The 19,728-nt window shown below is 41.0% G+C and overlaps 1 protein-coding gene across 2 annotated transcripts in view; it reads left to right on the forward strand.

The window, feature by feature from the left end:
* CMYA5 (cardiomyopathy associated 5) overlaps window positions 1-19,728 on the forward strand; it is a 121,940-nt gene that overhangs the window by 41,044 nt on the left and 61,168 nt on the right. Inside the window, exons 2-5 of one of the 2 annotated variants that reach the window (XM_072606437.1) lie at window positions 2,258-12,485; window positions 15,471-15,566; window positions 17,456-17,689; window positions 19,141-19,163. In XM_072606437.1, the coding sequence (XP_072462538.1) occupies window positions 2,258-12,485; window positions 15,471-15,566; window positions 17,456-17,689; window positions 19,141-19,163 (10,581 nt within the window). The remainder of the gene's footprint in view (window positions 1-2,257; window positions 12,486-15,470; window positions 15,567-17,455; window positions 17,690-19,140; window positions 19,164-19,728) is intronic. The other variant, XR_011966532.1, reaches the window with a different exon arrangement.

Here is a 19,728-nt window from a genome sequence, read left to right on the forward strand (position 1 = left end):
TCAAAACTGTTAGGTATTTCTTTTGGTCTAGAAGTACTATGGAGAAATTATTGATACGCTAAGGATGCTATTACCTAAGAAAATTCGGGAACCTCTGCTCTAGACGAATGAAATCACAAGTCCAGGCTCTAGCCTGAAATGATGAATAATCATTATCAATAACTATACTATTACAATAGTGATAGATGTGAAATCTCTAGGTCAAAAGATATGAACAATCTACTAGCTTTTCCTGGATGTCCTGGTTCCTTTAGTTGTGAATCCCTGTGAATGTCTGACTTCCCTTTTCTTCATCTGGCTCACGACGGGCACTGTCATAGGTGCTAGAGACACAAAGACAAAAGAAAATAGTTGTGCCCTCAAGTATTTTGCCTTCAACAGAGGGGAAGAGGATTCAACATGTTTACAGATGAGTATAATATAAAATAGGGAAGCAATGGGTTCCAGAAACATTATCTAGGCAAGGCACTACAGTACTATATTTGAGGAGGGAGGAAAACTTCCATTTGAGGGAATCAGAAAGGACTATACCTCAGCTGAATCTTAAAGCATGATTGTGAAAAGCGGAGAATAAGAATTCCAGGCATGAGGTTGCTACAAATGCATGGAAGTGGGAAATAACATGGTTGGTTTGAGGAAATAGAACATTTGGCTGGAATGTGTAATATGAAGAAAGTCTGAATATGTAGGTCAGAGCCAGATTGTGAAATGCCTTAAATTTGATGAGTTTGTATTTTAATTTAGAAGCAATCTACAGAAGCCATCTAAGGTTTCTGAGTAGAGAAATAACATGAGTAGACCTGCGTCTTAGGAATGTTATTTTTTCAGTTATGTGAAGGATGGATTGGGGAGGGAGGAGCCAGGTGCCAATTTTGTAGATCATCACAATGATCCTAGTAAGTAGAGATAAGGGCCTAAGGCAGGGTGGTGACAGTGTGAACAGAAAGAAGGAACTTGATACAAAGGATGGTGTGTCTCTCTTGGACATAACAGCCAATAGAATGTGGCAAGAGATCGTATGTGGGGGCAGGCGGGGTACCATGAGAGAGAGGGAAAAAATAATGATGATTCTGAAGTTTCAGGGCGGGGTGACTGGGAAGACAGTGGTGCTATCAGCAGAAATAATCAAGTTGATTGGGGGCAGATTTGAGGGGAAGGATGAATTTGAGGGCAGGAAGACCTGCATTCAACTCCTGATTCTGCCAGGTAACAGCTATGTGATCATGGCCAAGTAGCTGAAATCTCCAGTGCCCTAGGCAAGTAATTGTTCAAGAGTGTGATTATAGATAAGTTGCTTATCTTTTGCAGAGAAAGGCATTTACCATGCTAATTAAAAAATAGGTCCAGAAGAAAAGAAAAATCCAATGAGTTCCAGGTTAGGCAGGTTGAATTAGGGTTATTAGTGAACCCCCGGGGAGAGTGTTCAGCAAACAGATGGAAATGTGGGACCAGACTGAAGAAAGACTTGGATCTCATTCACACAGAAGTGAAGGCTGACTCCATGGGGGCAGAAGAAATCAATTATCTGATGTAAAATCAGAAGAGAAGAGGCCATGGGACAGAGCTCTGAGGGACATTCGTAATTAGTGGGTGAGAGATGGATGTTGAACTAGCAAAGGAGACTATGGATTTTCTAAAATAGGCAGGAAGAGAGAATTGGGAGACAATAGTGACATGGAAGCTGAAGAAAGAGAAAAAAGTATACATGAAGTAGGGATGGGAAGTGGTATTGAAAGCTGTAGGAACATTAAAAGGAACAGGGACTGGGTAAATGCTATTGGATTGAAAAATGATGGGGTTTTTGAGAGAACAAGATATATGGTACATCATGATGTAAAAATAGGAGGTAGGAAGCAAGGGAGATGGGATGCTCAAAGATGACAACCTAGATGACTGGGAGAGGAATTTGAAAGAAAATGGAGGTAAGGACTGGGGGACTGACTTGATGGGGCAGATGAATTTGATTTCAAATATGTCGAGTGAGAGGCATATTGTCTTAGCTCTGCCCAGAATTTTCATAAGCCTTAGTATCTTCAAAGATTTTTCAAAGACTAAATTTTGACTTCACTTCATTTCATTATTTTACATGCTTGGCCATTTTTGGTCATGTTAGGAGTAAAATGTATGTGTCGTGTGGGTGTTTTCTTATTTATCCTTAGCTATATCAGATTTTGCCTTTTATATTTTAATTCCATAAGAGTTGATGAACAGTTAAAAGATGACATGATCTTTTTGATAATTCTTATTATTATTCTAGGTTAACTGACCAGAATGATGAGAACAAGATCAAGGAGGAGTGTATTATATCTGACCCCTCCTTTTCCATGGTAACAGTTCAACGTGAAGATAGTGGAATAACCTGGGAGACCAGCTCAAGTAGGTCCTCCACTCCCTGGGCCTCAGACAGTGGTTTAACTTCTGATATGTACAGTATGGAAGGGTCAACAGTAAGTTCTCCACCGGGGAACATTTCTTTTATCTTGGATGAAGGTAAAAAGGCCCGGAAAAGAACTCGTAAGTCATCATCAAAGCATGGCTCCCCAGCTTTGCGTCGGAAAGGAGGCAAAAAGAGACACTCCTTGGAAGGGCAAGCAGATGTCCCAGCAAATGCTAAAGGCAAAGCTTCAATTTCAGATGGAAAGTCAGAACAAGAAAAGTCATCTCTTGGTACTTATGATAAAACTGGGAAAAAGAAGACTGTCTCAAACACCCCCCCCATCACTGGGGCAATATACAAAGAATATAAACCATTAGTCTTAAGACCAGTTTACATAGGAACAGTACAATATAAAATTAAGATGTTCAATTCAGTGAAAGAAGAAATAATCCCATTACAATTTTATGGAACATTGCCAAAGGGTTATGTAATTAAGGAAATCAATTACAGAAAGGGGAAAGATGCATCCATTACTTTAGAACCAGATGTGACAAATCAGGATGCTAGCATATCTTCCAAAGCAAGGAAACCAGTGATCCAAATTATAGAGAGTAAAAAAGAAAAAGAGCTTTCTCCACCCTGGAGAGAAGCAATATCTAAAGAGGCCAGGCCAGCGCCATCACTTCTTAAGGATATAGAAAAGCCAAAGGAAACTGACTCATATTCACCCCTAAATACAGCTGCAGCATCTGGGCTCAAACATACCGTTTCCTCATATTCTAGTAATGAAACAAAGGAGCCTCAGAGTCTCCCATTGTCAGCTTCAACACTCCCAACTGAAGAAGCATCAATGCATGACATACAGACGGATTCTCCAGATGCTATAACCTCAGAATTGATGTCACCCAAAACAGTGAAGGAAGAGCTGAAAGCTGATACACGAGAAGCTGTGGTTTTATCACCCACACTTTCAATATCACCATCTTTTGTGGATAAGGTTGGAGAAGAAGAAAGAGAATCTGATTTATTGGCAACCGCTACTACCTCTATTTCTGAGAATTTCACTTCAACTAAGGCAGAAGAAGAAGCCTTTGAGTCAGATTCACTAGTCACTGCAGCATCTGCCCCGGGTCCTCTTAGTACAAAGGTAGAAAACCTGGAGCTGTCTTCCCTAGAAAAAGAAGAGGCAGTTTCTCCAAGTGGTGAATGGGAGATGGATGAGACTAAGCCTGAATCATCAGTTTCTTCCTCTGAACCTCCAGCTTTGGGAGAAATGAAAGAGGAAGAGGAGGGTGTCTCCCTGCCAATAACTTCAGGGTTAGAACTTGAACCCTCATCTGTATCAGAAGAAGAGATCATTGAAATTGATTACCCAGAAAGCCCATATCCTTCTGAAAATGCCATCCTGACACATTTGGTTCATGAAGGGGAGAGAGAAGAAGATGAACCCGACTTACCTCTATTGGCCACATCCACTTCTGAACATGTGACTTTATTAGAGAAAGAGAGAGAGGAAATTGGGCCTATTTCTCCAGATTCCGACTTTGCTTCCGAGTTTTCAAGTCTATCATATTCAACCCATGAACTAGAGGAAAAAGAAACTGAGTCAGTTTCTCCACCAGCTATAATGTCAGCATCTGAAGGCGAAATTTTGTCAGAAGCAGAGACTGTGCCTTACTCCCCAGAGGTCACATCTGTATCTGAGTATTCTACAATATCTTCTACAGCAGAAGAGGAAAGTATTGGATGTGAAACCCCTACACCTTTAGCATCTACATCTGAAGCAACCATCTTTTCAGAAGAAGAGACCCTCGAAAGTGAACGTTATACACCAGATTCCACATCTGCATCTGAGTATTCAATTCCCCCATACATGGCACAGGAGTCACAGAAGGAAGAAACTGGCCATTGGACTCCACTAAGCTCAGTAGCTACAGCTGAACAGATGATTATATCTGAAGATGAAAAAGAGGATATCGGACCCTTTTCTCCAGATTCGGCATTTGTGTCTGAATACTCATTGTCACCTCATGCAGTTCGAGAGTCAGAAAAAGAAGAATTTGAAAGGGATTACCCACTACGCTCAATGTCGCCTTCTGAACACACCATTTTGACTGAAGAAGGGAATGAAGAGATCGAGCCTTTCTCACCAGACTCGGCCTCTGACTTTTCAGTCCCCCCTTACACAATACCTGAACCAGGTAAGAATGACAGTGAAGCTGGTTCGCTGCAAACTGCAACATCCGCTTTGGAATATTCCATTTTCTCAGAAGCAGAGAACGAAGACGTTGAGCCTGAGATCCAAGCAGCTACAATGCCCGTCCCTGAGCACACCATTTTGTCACAGAGGCAAAAAGCTCAGCATTCTTCTTCAGTGCCAGTGTCTGAACAATTGAATCTGTCACCTTCAACAGCTGAAGCAGAGAAGGGAGAAGTGAAGCCCAGCTCCCAAACAACTTCCACATCTGTATCTGAATATCTCATTTTGTCAGAGAAGCAAAAAATGGAAGGTTCCTTTCAGGTACTTGAATCTGAACACTCAATTCCACCATCTTCAACTGATGAAAGAGAGAAGGAAGAAATCAGGCCTGATTCATCAGTGCCTGCCTCCATGAAGACAGGCTTATCTGAGAAAGAAAAACTCAAGCCAGTATTACCAGAAACTTCTGTAACTAAGCCTCAAGAGTCAATCCCACCAGAATCAAGTCAAAAAGTAAAGAAAGAGCTAGGCCCAGAACCTGCACATGCTCAAAAAGGGGCATCTGAACATTTGGCTTTTTCAAAAGTAAGCAAGGAAGAAATCATGCCCAGCTCCCAGGCCACTCCGCCTGAATACCCAGCTTCATTGAAGCATAAAGAAATGGAGCCCCATTCTCCAAGGTCCCCAGAGTATGTGATGAAACCCTCAGTTGCACCAGGGGAGGCAGGGAAGAAAGTTGGATCTGATTCTATGTCAACTGAGACACCTGTGCCTCAGCAGGAAACTTCCCTGAAGGATAAAGAAAACCTGAAAGACATCCAAAAGGCAAAATCTTTGGCCGAATTTGGAGTTTCACAAGCAGAGCCAAAGGAAAGAGTTAGACAAGACAAAGAACAAGCAGCCATACCTGAATCCCAGCACTTAGCTTTATCAAAATCAGAGAAAGAGGAAACTCCACATCTCCCTGAACTGAAATTCTCATCTTTATCAGAGGAAAATAATAAAGAAATTGGGCCTGATTCGCCACAAGCCGTAGCATCAGAACTCAAACCTTCACATTTGCCCAAAGCAGTAAAGGAAGAAATCCAATCAGATTCATCACTTTCCACAACATCTGTATTTGATTCAGTCTTATCAAAAGCAAGCAAAGACGAAGCGGTCGGCAGTTCTCCACCAACAGAACATCTGGCTCTAAATGAGAAAGAAAAGGAAGCAGCTGAATCCAGCCTTTTACCTGTTGAAACAACTGCATCTAAGTCTCCAATCTGGTCAGAAGTACATAAAGAGATGAATTTCCATGTGTCACCAAATGCAAGCTATTCAGCAGAGCATGCAGTTTTATCAGAAGTTGTGAAGGAAGAGGAAAAACCCGGGTCCTCTGTGCCTGAGCATTCAGTTTTATCAAAGGCAGGAAGTGATCAAGGTGTCCCACCTCAGACAGTTCCTCCACCTGAATGGTCGACTTTGTTAAAAAAGCAAGCCTCTGAAGCATCCACTCCAGCGTCAGTGACTGGAGGTTCAGTTCCACCATACATGGCTGTTGAAATGGAGAAAAAAGATACCGAACTTTCTTCATCAAAGACTGTGATGTCAGCATCAGATCAAAGAGTTCCATCACAAGACAAGGAAGAAATAAAATACCCCCCAAATGAACTGGAAACATTGGGGACAGAAGAGTTATCTATGAAATCCGTCACTTCTACAAGTGAGAGGAGCAGACAAGAACCTGCAACATTGATATCAAATAAGAATTATTTGCCATCAGAAAAGCCAGTTGCTGTTCCTTCATCAGGCCATCCAGTGGAGCCTGAGAAGACAGGTGTGCTACTCGATGCACTAGAATTATCAGGGTCTGTGTCAGAGCTGTCACAGGACTTAGTGAGTGAAAAGGAACACAGTGATGCCACACTGGAACTATCTCTCACATCAGAAACAGGAAGCTCAGTGTTGGAAAGGGCAAAGTCTGAGACTAAGACCAGGGAAGAAGGAGAGCAAGTACATAAGCCTTTGTCAGCTGAGGTGGCCAGTGTGGGATCAGATAAATCAGTACCTTCTTTCACTGGAAAAGAAAATACAGAACCACAGCAAGATCATGTTTCATTAGAAGAATTATCGCAAGAATCAAGGGATTTGCCAGACTCTAACAAAGGAGAGAAGCAGAAAGGTCATCCTCTGACCTCCACAGGAAATTTGTTCCCACAACGAGCAGGGGATATTTTGACCAAAACAAATGAAGACATCACCCAAATACGTTCATTCCCTATATCAGAAAATGTACCTGAGCCATCCCAGATGGCCTCTTCTGGTCTCTCTGATGAACATGCAAAGCCAAGCCCAGAGGATGCTAATTTCCCTGCCCCATCAACACCTTCATCGGGCAGTCCCCTGGCTGATGAACAGGACGTTGCTACTAAGTCACATTCTTTTGCAGAAGCAAATTTGCCTTTGGAAGAGTTGAGATCTATTGTGACCATTGAGCCTAGAGATGTTATTGATGCAAAGGACTCCCTACCTTCGCAAAAAGAAGGAAACTGGCTGCTGAAAGAACCAAGCCCAGAGCAGGCTAGCCCTGACAAAGAAAGAGTGCTGGAGTCTGAGCAGCTGTGTTCCTCTGCCACAGATGGAAGACTCTTGGGACAGTTAACATCTGCTTCATCTGAGAAGAAACAAACTTATGAACCTACAGAACAAGAAAGCCTTTACCCAGCCAATGAAGCTGACTTATCAGCACACAGACCAGCATCTCCTCTGGGCAGGACCGATGATCAGAGAGAGAAACTGACAAGTCAAACTTACTCTTCTCCTGAAATACAAGTGGATGAAGAGCCACGAGGTTCAGTTCTAGTTGAAAATGTAGGTAGAGCTGAAGCTAATAGGAAGCAGCTCTCTTTAACAGTGGAACCTGAAAGTGTGATACCAGAAAAGCTAGGCGCTGAAGAAGATGGCCAGGAAAAATTCACACCAATCTCTGAAAGCGCCACTAAAATCCAAACACGAGTCTCTGGAGACCATGTAAGGGAGCAGGGAAAGCCTGAAATCATTCCTTCTTCAATCAAAACAACCAGTTGTCTGGCAGAAGGTTCAGTACCAGCCTTAGGTAGTGAGAAAGAAGATCTGGGAAGTGCACCATATTCTTCCACAGAGAAAAGACAGTTGGAGGAATCAAAAGCAGACACTTCAAAGGTGAAAAGTGCTGATGAAGCCTGGCAGTCAGAATCAAAGAAACCTCTGCCTGAGGCCAAAATCTCTACGCAAGAAACATCAAAACTTTCCCTAATTCAATCTGGGGAAATAACTACACCTCTGGATTCCCCAGAAATAACGAACAAAGTGCCAGAGCAGGCTGAAACTGCTACCCCAAGCACTGTCACCCACAGCAAAGTCAGAAAAGGAGTTTCATCTTTTACTTCGTGGATGGCCAGTCTGTTTTTTGGAGCAAGTGCTTCAGAAAATGATGTTGATGAACAAGAAACTCCCCCGAGCCCTGCTGCAGACACAGCTGTGTTGGAAGGCGAGGTTAAAATGACAGTTCCAGTGGCTCCTGATGACTTTAATGAAGCTGAGAAACCAGCACCATCTCCTTTATCAGTGTCAGGACTTTTGCCTGAGAAAGAACCTAAAGTCATTTTAATTAAAGCCAGTGAAGAAAGAGAGCAGAAAGAAACACCACTGACTTTACCTAGCCAAGAGGATAAGGAGCTGTCCAAGATGACTCTGTTAAGAGGTGAAAAGGTGTCACAAAAATCAGAGCCACTACCAACTTATCATTTACCAGAGGCAGAACTGTTATCTGGGGTAGAATCTAGAACTGCCTTAACAGAATCCGGAAAACCAAGGCAGTCCAAAGAAGAACCTATGTTGTTATCTGTCATGGAAGAAACTCCACCAGAACTGTCCAAATCCATTTCTGGGGAGCTTATTGAAGAACATAAGATGCCAGAAGCTAGGGAGGAAGAAAAGCAATCTTTATCAGGCATAAGAGTTGAGATGCCATCAGAAGAACCAGCAAGTGTCAGAGTTACTTCTACTCAGAATGGGACATGCCTTGAACACCAGTCTCCTCTTCTGAGAAAACAATTGGTTTCAGAAGAAGCTGAATATGGTGCTCCCGTTCTCACCACTGGTGATAACAAGGTACAAAAGGCAGAAATCTATACTCATGCTGAAAAGAGCCAGTTGACAGAAGAATCAAAGAGTGTTTTAACCTATCTTGATGAACAACAGTATGACCAAGAAAAAACTTTGGTCTCTCCAGTGAAAGCGGATCAAGTTAAACCAAAATCAACTCCATCAGAATTTGCTGTTGAAAGGACCATGAAAGAATCAGCAAAACTGGAGTCAAGAACTTTGACAATGGAAGAATCCAAAGATAGTTTAACTAAAGTTGGTGATGATAGACCAGAAAAAGAAACGCCAAAGGCTGTGTCTTCACCATTTTATGATGATGAATCTAATCTAAAAACTATAAGTTCAACTGATGACGAAAAAGTCTTGGAACAAAAACCTTATCGCATCATGGAAAGAGATGTGCTGGAAGAAAAGTCAGAAATGGCAGTCCCATTGCTGCTGAGAGATACAAAGGAAATAAGGATGGCAGGCCTTTTGCAGGAATCAGAACTACATAAAGTGGAATACTCAAAAGAGCCTGTACTTCAGTTCTGTGAAAATAAGGAAGACAAAGGAACGGTAGTCAAGACACCTATTGAAGTCAGTATGATGTCAGAGGCAACCAAGTCTGCTGCTTCATTCTCCAGTGAAAATCAACTCTCTTTTGCAAAAAGAGGCACGAGGGAAGATTCAAAACCTCATCTAATCCTGGGATCCAGAGAAGTGTCTGAGGAATTAGGTATGACTCTTGGAAGCTCTGTGGATGAAAGTCAACCTCTATCATTTGCTAAAGCAGATTTTTTCAAGGAATCACAGATTGCTTCATTGGGCCCCACAGAAAAGAACAAAGAAGAAAGTTCTCAATCTCCTTTGGCAGAGAAAGAAAAGTTAGTTTTGGGAAGATCTGACGCTATCACAATCAGTCCTGAGGAGGAAGGTGAACGAAAAGAAAGCCTTCCAAATTTATCTCCAGGTGAAAATAATCAAATGACTCAACCTTACTCAGCAGGGAGAACCAATTTTGCCTCTGAAGAATCAGGAATCACCTTTGGTATTTCTCATGATGAAACTGAGAATCTGAAAAATCAAACATATTCTAAGATTAAAGCAAAATCAGTTACTGAAGAATCACAAATAGTGCTCTCAATGGCTCATCCGGAAATCAAGGAAACAAAAACAGTGGGAACACAGCCAACTTCTTTAAGTGAAATTGATTCATCGGAAGAAAAGACTAGTGCATTAATTCCAACTAGTCCTGGTCACAGAGTCAAAGCAGACCAGGAGGACATTTGTGCTTTACCTGATATAGGAAGTGTGACATCTAAAATACTAAGTGACAATAAGGAAAAGGAACACCACTCGCTTTCCTCTGAGATACCACATGCTATGGCTGAGCCTTCAAAAGATGCTTTACTTGATATTACCAAAGAAAGCAAGAAGCAAGAGTCACAACCCAAATTAGGAACCTTCAGTGGACTAGTGTCCAGAGAATCTAAAATGACTCTTAATCGTCCCTTTGATGAAACAGGGAACTTAGATCAATTATCTTCTTTTCCAGAAGCAATTTTCTCACCTGTGAAATCATCAGCTGTGATTTCAGTGTCTTCTTCAGAAGTTAATGTATCAGACACATCAGAAATTTCATCACCAGAACTAACAGGAGCAGGTCAGGCTCCCCAAACCAAAGATGGCGCACCAGATTCACCTGTGCCACCCACTTTTGTCTCAAAGCCAGTTTCAGATTCCCAGGCAAAGCCTATGGGAGATCTTCAGGTAGATAAACCAGACCCATCAGCAATTCGTGATTCTGATCGTGTTACATGTGTTATGCCATCAACTAACGGTGAAGAAATTTCTTCCACTGAAGGCATAGCGAAGGAACCTGAAAACCTTTTTGTAAAAGATGAAGCCTTTGCAGCTCCTGTGGTAACCAGCAAACCCCCTGGCCTCACAGAAGATCAAAAAAATGCATTTAGCATCATCGCTGAAGGCTGTGAAATACTAAATATTCATGCTCCTGCTTTTATTTCATCAGTTGATGAGGAAGAGTGTGAAAAAATGCAGGATAAGTTAGAGTACTTGGAAGAGAAGACTTCACAGAGCAATCTACCCTTTCATGATGGCAGTAAGGTGACTGTAGGCCAGGAAACTGTGCGAAATGAGTCCCATGCAGGGGACTTGGATGCAGATGTGTCCTTGGAGAAGGGACAGATGCAAGAGAAAACTCATTCAGCAGAAGAGGACATTTCCACTGACTCAGATGTGGCATTCAGTTACCACACAATGCCCAGTGATGTGGATTATTTTGAAAAATATACTTTAATTGATTATAACATCTTCCCAGAGCCACTGAAAAAGGAATCTTTTCAAAAGCAAGACACTGAAAGAGAACCCCAAAAGAAAGTTCCTGAAGAAACCATCTCTTTCCCAGAAAATTCAGCAGATAAGACTCTGGAATGTGAGTTTGACTTGGTGAAATTAGATGAAAGCTTTTATGGAATGGAAAAGGATGATGGCAATGTTTCTTATACAGAATCTCAGCCACCTTTACCTACCCTCAGCTCTACTGACAGTGAGACTTCAAGGAATATAGCCAGAGACGTGGAAGCAAAGTCTCCTGGGATGCCCTTATTTAATGCAGAAGAAGGAGTATTATCCCGATCTCAACTATTTCCTACAGAAGTTAAAGCCATTAACCCAGAGTTGCTAGAGGAACCACCAGCACTGGCATTCTTATATAAGGATCTGTATGAAGAAGCAGTTGGGGACAAAAAAAGGGAAGGTGAAACCACTTCTGATAGGGAGAGCCTGAATTCTGATGCTTCATTTCCAAGCAGACATTCTGATGCTGAGGAGGGAACTGGGATGTATTTTGAGAAGTACATTCTCAAAGATGACATTCTACATGATGTATCTGGATATCAGAAAGACCAAAGCCAACCTCTGGAAGAAATACCAGTTGGTAAAGATGATTCATGCCAACTGATAACTGGAGAAGGAGAAGTCTGGGGGAGGTTTGGAACTATTTTTGGAGAGAAGAGCATGGAGGAGGAACAGAAAGCTGTGTTCAGTGAAGGGGAATTAAGAAGTAGTGTGGAAAACCAAAAGGATGGAGAGGTACAGAGGAAAATGCCCATCACTGAGGAAGTCCAATTGGCTTCTCAGAAAATAAGTTATGCAGTGCCCTTCCAAGACACACATCACATTTTAGAGAGAGTAGATGAACCTGATGGCCAAGGTAATGAAGAAGAAAATGCCAGTCCTGAGGCAAGTCAGCATTTCCCAGTGGAAGTGTCTTACCCAGAAGAAGAACTCATGTCAGGTGCAACACCTGCTCCAGAAAGCCTGCAAGTAGAACCTCAGGTATCTGCACCTCCTGAAATGCCAGAGGCAAGGCCCCGCAGCAGCCCTGTTCAGGATGAATATGAGTTTGCAGAATTAATGAATTATGAAGTGGTTCCTCAAGAGGAAGTCTTATCAGATGACTTGTTCTCTGAATCCATGCCAGAAGATGTCCTATCCCAAGGCAAGGAGTCTTTTGAGCTTATTGGTGAAAATGATGAATTTGCGAAGGAAGTGGAACAAAGTAAGTCTGTTCTACAGAAGGATTCCGGATCTGAGGTTGTAGAGCCAGAACCATTACTAGCACAAGCGGAAGGTGCACAGAAAGAAACAAAGAAATCCCAGATAGACACATACTGCTACACATGCAAATGCCCTATTTCTGCAATTGACAAGATATTCGGTGCACACAAAGACCATGAAGTTGTGGCACTGGACACAGCTATTGATGTAGTCAAGGTAAATATGGTCTTAAAATTCTAATGGCTAGAATACTCTTCTTCTAAATACGTGCTTCTCCTGGTCAATTTCAGTGACCTTTATCTTTGATTCCTCAGTCTTTTCAATAAATTATTTGAGTTGGAAAGACCCGAAAAACATAGGAGAAGATTTCCCTCTGTTTTCTGCTTAACCTTCATGCCATGGCATGCATGAAGATTAGTGCTGGCATAAGGGGAGGGGGGAAAGTAAAATGATTTCAAATTCAAATAAAATGCACTTTAAAGGGCACTGCTAAATAATTCTCAGACTCATTTTGATTCAGCATTTTAACACATTGGAAGCTTGAATATGCATATTCCCCACCAAATTGGCCCTTATCAACTTGTCCAACATTGCGTCTATGTCCCTAATTTGAGTTGAGTTACAGTAGCTTACCTGACACATTTTTAGACATCAGTCTCAATGCATTAGCCTCAGAGCTCAAGACAATATTCTCTCTCCTCCTCCAGGCTGACACTTGGTTTTCTTAAGTAATAACTACTGTGGCTTAAGCAAAGGGAGTGTGGAGGGGTTTCGTAGCTACTACCATGAAGCTGGAAGTTTAAAATTATGTTGTCTCAGTCACTAAAACTTATCCTAAATACTTGACATTCAAAACTTCAATTGCCCCCAAACCATGGTGGGGTGGAGGGGAGCTCAGAGTTGGTGATTTTTGTGCCTGGAGCAAAATAAACCTAATCCAGGGCAAATAGCATGAAATGTGCCTTCATATACTTAAAATATTTGGAGGATATCTTATATGTTATCACTGTTTTAATTTCCGAATGTATTCCCCCTTCCTCCCTTACTCAGAGAACCATCCTTTCTAATAAAGAATGAAAAAGCAAGAGAAAAAATCAATCCAGCGAAATTAACCAACACGGAGAACAAGACTAACCATATATATACGATGCTCCAAATCCATGATCCTCCACCTTTGCAAAGAAGGGAGGGAGGTGCATTTTCTTGTCTCTTCTTCAGGTTCAGTCTTGGTTATTATAGCTGTACAACATTCACTTTTGTCATATAAACTTTTAAAGCTGCCCGTGGGCAAAAAGACCAGGATATTCCTAGGGAGGGCACTACCAGAGACTGGGAAGAAGTAGGTGGGAACAGGATGTGCTAGGCTCAAGTGTGAACCCCAGGAGGAATGAGAGAGTAGAGAAAGTGGGCTAGTAGTAGCTTCCTATTTTATTTATTTTTTAAATTAAATTATTTTATTTGTTTTCAGTGTTCCACAATCACTTCCATGTATCTTAGATTTTTTTTTCTTTCCTCCCCTTCACTCCCCCCTCCCTCCCCACTCCCTCCCTGAGACGGCATACAATCTTATGTAGGTTCTACATGTGCTTTCCCATTAAATACATGTTGCATAGAATAATTAAAATGAATAGGGGAAACCATAAAATAAAATCAAACAAAACATAATACAAAAGAAAATGGTCTGTTTCTATCTGCGATCCAATTCCATAATTATTTCTCTGAACATAGAAGGTGTTTTGCCTCAAGAGTCCATTGGAAATTTTTTAAGTCCATGCATTTCAATGATGTACTAAGTCTACCAGAAAAATTCCTTGCACACTATGATTGTTGCTGTGTACAAAGTTCTGGTTCTGCTCTTTGCACTCAGCATCAGTTCATGTAAGTCTTTCCAGGTTTCTTTGAAATCTTCCTGTTCATTATTTCTCATAGCACAATAGTATTCCATTACATTCATATACTACAACTTGTTCAGCCATTCCCCAATTGATGGGCATCCCTTTGATTTCCAGGTTTTGGCCACCACAAAGAGAGATGCTATAAATATTTTTGTACATGTAGAACCCTTTCCCATTTCTGTGATCTCTTTGGGATAGAGTCCCAGATAGCTTCCTATTTTACCTAACTCTTTTCACTAACTAAATTCTAATTTCTGTTGTTTTTACCTGATGAAGAACTTTCAATTACTTTAAATTCCCTCTGAAATGATGACCTTAACAAAAAGTTCAGATGGCCCTGCTCTAGTTTTGCCTTGTGGCTAACTTTGGCTTTTTTTTGGCTGTTTAATTTTTCTTTTCTGGTCCTATTGTTATAGGTGTGAGAATAGAAAAATGAAAGGGGAAAAACAGCTCAACCAAAGGGAAGAAAGCCCATTTAATTATCATCAAGCAGTCTGTAAAGATTAAGAATTGACCAGCAAATTTTAAATAATAAGAATCAGATTTTTTTAAAAATTGTTTAAATATTTATAATTCTAGAATTCTGTATGATCTTTATATAGAAACTCTTACTTATTCAACGACTAATTATCTAATTTGTGAGGTATTTTATTTTCTCATGTGTCCTTCCTCCAGTTGTTTGCCTTTAGATCATTTTAGTGATGGTTAGAATGTAAATCGAACTGTGATGAATGAATAAAATGAAAATGGTCTGAAACTCTTCAGTTCCATTTTGCTACCTATTAGTACCAATAAAAGGGTTATTAAGTGAAGAAGTTATGATTACAATGGGAACATTGATTAAAATGTTTTAATGTTAAAATTCTTCTTGTCCCTCACTCAAGAGGGCAGAGAGTTGAATTTGGTCTCTTCTGTAGTACGTGAGGGAGAAAGAACTGAAAACTGTAGAAGGACTGGAATTTAAGAATACCTCAAAAACCCAAGTTGCATCAATTGATGCAATATAGGCAAAGAAAACAGAGAGGATAAAAAATTATTTCAAAGTAAAATTATGATAAAAATGTATCTCAGTTGATATACCTGGTCTTTCTAGTGTTGAAACAAGATCATATCTCTTGAGAGGGTCATGCCTAACAGTTTACAAGTCTCTTCTCTTCCTTTCACATAGTATAAAAATAGCTTTCAAAAAAATATCAATGTCTTTGTGGAATAAATGTATAAGGCTAGATATTGGTAACTCTAAAATATTGCCAAAGCTGTTTCCTCGAATTTTATATGGTTATCATTATCTTTTTTTAAAATTCAGATTCAATTAGGAGAATGTCTAGAAAATTTAAAAGAAAAGTCTCTGAAGATTGAAGCATTTGTTACTGAGATAGAAGCATTCTTCAATACCATTGAGGTGAGTTGCCACATTTAGTTCCCTACCAATGTCTCTCTTGTGAAAGATTTAGTTTATTCAAGTAGGAAAGACATTCCCGAAAGAAACGAATTGTTTTTGTTTTGACCATAACTGGTTTATTTTTACCATTAAAAATGAAGTGTTTCTAAAATCTTCTCTCTGTAAAATCAGTGAGACCATTCTGAGCAAGAAAAGTTGGACCAAAATTTTTAAAATAATTCTTCCTTCTCACATGACAGTTTCTATAGTCAGGATGGGAGAGTCATTAGGTGAGCAAGGCACTGTCCACTGAAAATCTATTCACAGGACTAAATTTTACCCTTGTTTCATTGATGTCAAGCATTTATTAAGCACCTATCTTATACCATGCCCTGTGCTAAGCAATGGGGATGCAAAGAAAGGTAAAAAACAGTCCCTTCCCTCAAGGAGCTCACAATCTAATGGGGGAGACCACATGCAAACAAGTAATATAAACAAGATTTTATATATATATATATATGGTCATACACACCCAAACACACAATAAATTGGAGATAATTTCAGAGAGAAGGCAGTAAAATTCTTGCAGAAGGTGGAATTTTGGCTGAGATATGAAGGAAACCAGGGAAGCCAGGAGATAGAGGTGAGGAGGGAGAGATGAGATAACTAACTCTACCCTATGGCAAGGACGTAGGTGGTAGCCACAAACAGCTTTGCGTTCCGAGCTACTCGTTCCTTCTTGTTCGCTCATTCTCGTTTGCTCATTGTATTCCAGGAGCGTTCATTGTCAGCCTAGGGTATAAGCTCCTTGAAGGCAGGAACTCGAGTTTTTTGCAGGTTTTTTGTATTTTCAGCACTTAGCATATGACTTACATAGAACAGGTAGCTTAATGAATGCTTGCTGAGTCAATAAATGAGTCAATGAATGAGGGAACCATGAAGGAAATGGCAAAATGGCAGAGATCTAGGGCCATTTTTCACTGATAACCAGCACTATTAGCTAGTTTGATCAAGCTTCTGAGTGTATCAGAAAGAGCGACGTTGTTCCGTCTGGCATATTATGTAGAGTCACATTCCCACTAAGGCGAATATGTGAAAGTAGATATTGTAACCAACATCTTTGGTTATTTCTACATGCTGATCAGCAAATGGCCTTAAATCTCATTCCTGAATATGATAAAGACTCATCCTGGAACCTTATTCTGAAAGGCTCCATCCTGTGTCTTTTGGGTACTTATGAATGTCTTTTTGGTATTTCAGTGACTGAACTCTCTCACACATAGTCTAAAATAGATTCCCCTTATGTTGCTTTGCTGTATATTTTTTTAATTAGACCTGTGATCTCATTGGCATAAAGCTCTCCCAATGGGAAAACATCTTTTAGCAATGCAAATCAGTGCCTGCTAAGCAACTTGAGAGTTGTTGGAGACATTTTGTGGTTAAGCAACCTGTCCAGGGTCCCAGTTAGCATGTATCAGAGACACAGCTTGAACCACCCCATTACACCTTACTGCCCCTCTAAAGTTGTGCTTTTTTGTAGTTTAATATGATTCCAGTACTTAGAAATCTTTCCCCTCACCCCCAATGGCAACCGTATATATGCTCTCCTTTATGTGTTTAGAAGAATGAAATTCTGATGCTAGACTATCAGAAGGTAACACCCTTCAAGTTTACTTGAGACATATCTGCTTTCAAGAAGAATTGCTTCTGGGACAGGTAGGTGGCACAGTGGATAGAGCATAAGCCCTGGAGTCAGGAGGACCTGAGTTCAAATCTGACCCCAGATACCTACAAGCTGCATGACTCTGGGCAAATCACTTAATCCCGATTGCCTCCCAAAAGAATCACATCTCAATAATATAATTGTATTTCTTGGGTTGGCTCTGATTTTAGAAATATACATTTTCTAGGAAAACTGTAGCAAAAATGAGAAACGGCTGGAAGAGCAGAATGAAGAAATGATGAAGAAGGTGCTGGCCCAGTATGACGAGAGGGCGCAGAGCTTTGAGGAGGTAAAGAGGAGAAAGATGGATTACCTGCACGAGCAGATGGTGAGCTTCCTGCAGAGCATGGACACCGCCAAGGAGACCCTGGAGGCCATTGTCAAGGAAGCAGAAGAGCTCGATGAGACTGTTTTCCTGACAGTAAGCACAAATTACAGTCATGCCATTCACTCACTGCTCGTGAGGACCTTGGCCCTCCTGCTTTTAGAAAGGAATCTCACTTGCCTTCCCATATATGTCCCCTGCAGTTGCTCAGAAGAGGATTCAGCGTCTTCAGCTTTTTTTTCTCTTTTTAACATGTGCATTAATTTAATTCTAGCAAGTTCCTGCAATTCTAGACAACCCTAACATTTATCAGCAGGATAAGGTGGGGGGGTGGGCAAAGGGTAGCAGCAGGAAGGATCACTATGAACTCCCTTTATTGGGAGGCCTAAAAATTCCCTAAAAAGGGAAGAGTCCAGCCTCCAGGTCTATAATCAGGCGTAGACTCTATAATCAGGCAGTAGTATCCCCGTCTTCATTCAGTCTCTGGACTGTCCCTCTCTCACTTGACTGTGGCCTCCCTTCAATCCAAACAGCTTTCCCCTTTGTTCTCCCTTCTTTCAACCGTCATGAGATGACCAAACCCAAGCTGATAGGCTGACTCGTCCCAAGAGGTTAATGGGTGATAATGGCATAATGTGTTTGCATGGAGCATACAGCTTAATATCTTTGTCCAAAAGGTTAAGTTGACTTTGTGGCAGGGAACGCTTTTGGAGTCACTCAGACTCATCCGTAAGTCATTCCATAAAACCAGCTGTTGGATTGACCCTAGAGTCAAAAGCAAGTAGTCATTGGAAATGGTTTCCTGTAGTTGGGCCACTAACATGTTCTAGGGCTGGTGTGAAATCACACTTTGCTTCTGGAGGGGGCAGGGTAGGGGAACATCACCTTTGACTGGAGGTAGCATTACTTCCTAAAGTCCCCCATGCCTTGTGTAATTTCCAGTAAGGCGTAAGTGTTGAGAAAGGCAGGAAGGAGGAATATTGATCTCTGTTTATGTGCCTGTGGAGGCACAGCCAATAAATACAGATGACAGCCATGATTAGGTAGACATCTACAGCCAAAAGGACAACTGCAATCTAGCACTTCCTTTGACTTTAATCTTGGGGTAGAAGGGAGGGAGGGGAAAAGCGTATGGATCTTGTTCTTCTTGTGAAGTCCTTCCTGGTCCCTAATAATCTCATCTGCTTTCCTGAATGGGAGTATTTCCTTCTCAGCTAGAGCTCTAAGCAGAGCAAATTTTAATAATTCCTGTTGTTTTAGTAGCTGAAAAGCCCAAGTATACATAAGCCTCTACTATGCCCTTTCCTTGAGGGGTAAACTGAAGCAAAGCAATTTTCCAGGACTCACTTTGAAACAGCAGCAGAGTCTGAATGATGTCTAAGGCTCCTGTCCACAGTTCATGTGGTTTCTTTTGCTGCCTTAGGTGAATCCATCAAGAGAGAAACAGTCTTTGGGGAATTGTGGGAGGACTATTTACAGAGATGCACAATCTTGAGGTTATTTTTACTTGTGGTATTCATTGACTTCTCTTTCTTTTCCTCTACTAGTCATTTAAGGAAATCAATGACAGGTATATGAAACATGGCGTTGGCACTCCTTAGTGGCTATGGAGCATAGCATGGCTGGATGCTCTATTAACCCTTGAAAGCTTCGTAGAGACTGTGCTGGCAGAATAAAGGCCAGCAATTTAACCAGCCACCAGATAGTCTTCCTTAGTGGCTGCACTTTTGGAAGTCCAGTGACAGCTTTTAGGATGCATTGTGTGCGTTTGGATAACAGTAATCATAACACAGCATTTTCAATTGTTTGCTTTAGAAGTGCTCTTTTTATACAAACTTGTTCCAAACTGACACTTTTTTTTGTTACTACACAAAAATAATTTTAAAGATGCTTAGAACTATTTTTGTTTTTGCTTACTTTGCAGTAGTGTCCAACTCTTCTGGCCTCATTTGGGATTTTCTTGGCAAAGATACTGGAGTGGTTCGTCATTTTCTTCTCCAGCTCACTTTATAGATGAGGGAACTGAGGCAAACAGGGTTAAGTGACTTGCCCCGGGTCACACAGCTAATAAGTGTCTGAGGCTGGATTTGAACCTAGGTCCTCCTGATGCCATGACCACCACTCTACCCACTGCA

The sequence above is a fragment of the Notamacropus eugenii genome, chromosome 4, assembly GCF_028372415.1.
Source record: "Notamacropus eugenii isolate mMacEug1 chromosome 4, mMacEug1.pri_v2, whole genome shotgun sequence".
Classification (NCBI taxonomy): Eukaryota; Metazoa; Chordata; class Mammalia; order Diprotodontia; family Macropodidae; genus Notamacropus; species Notamacropus eugenii.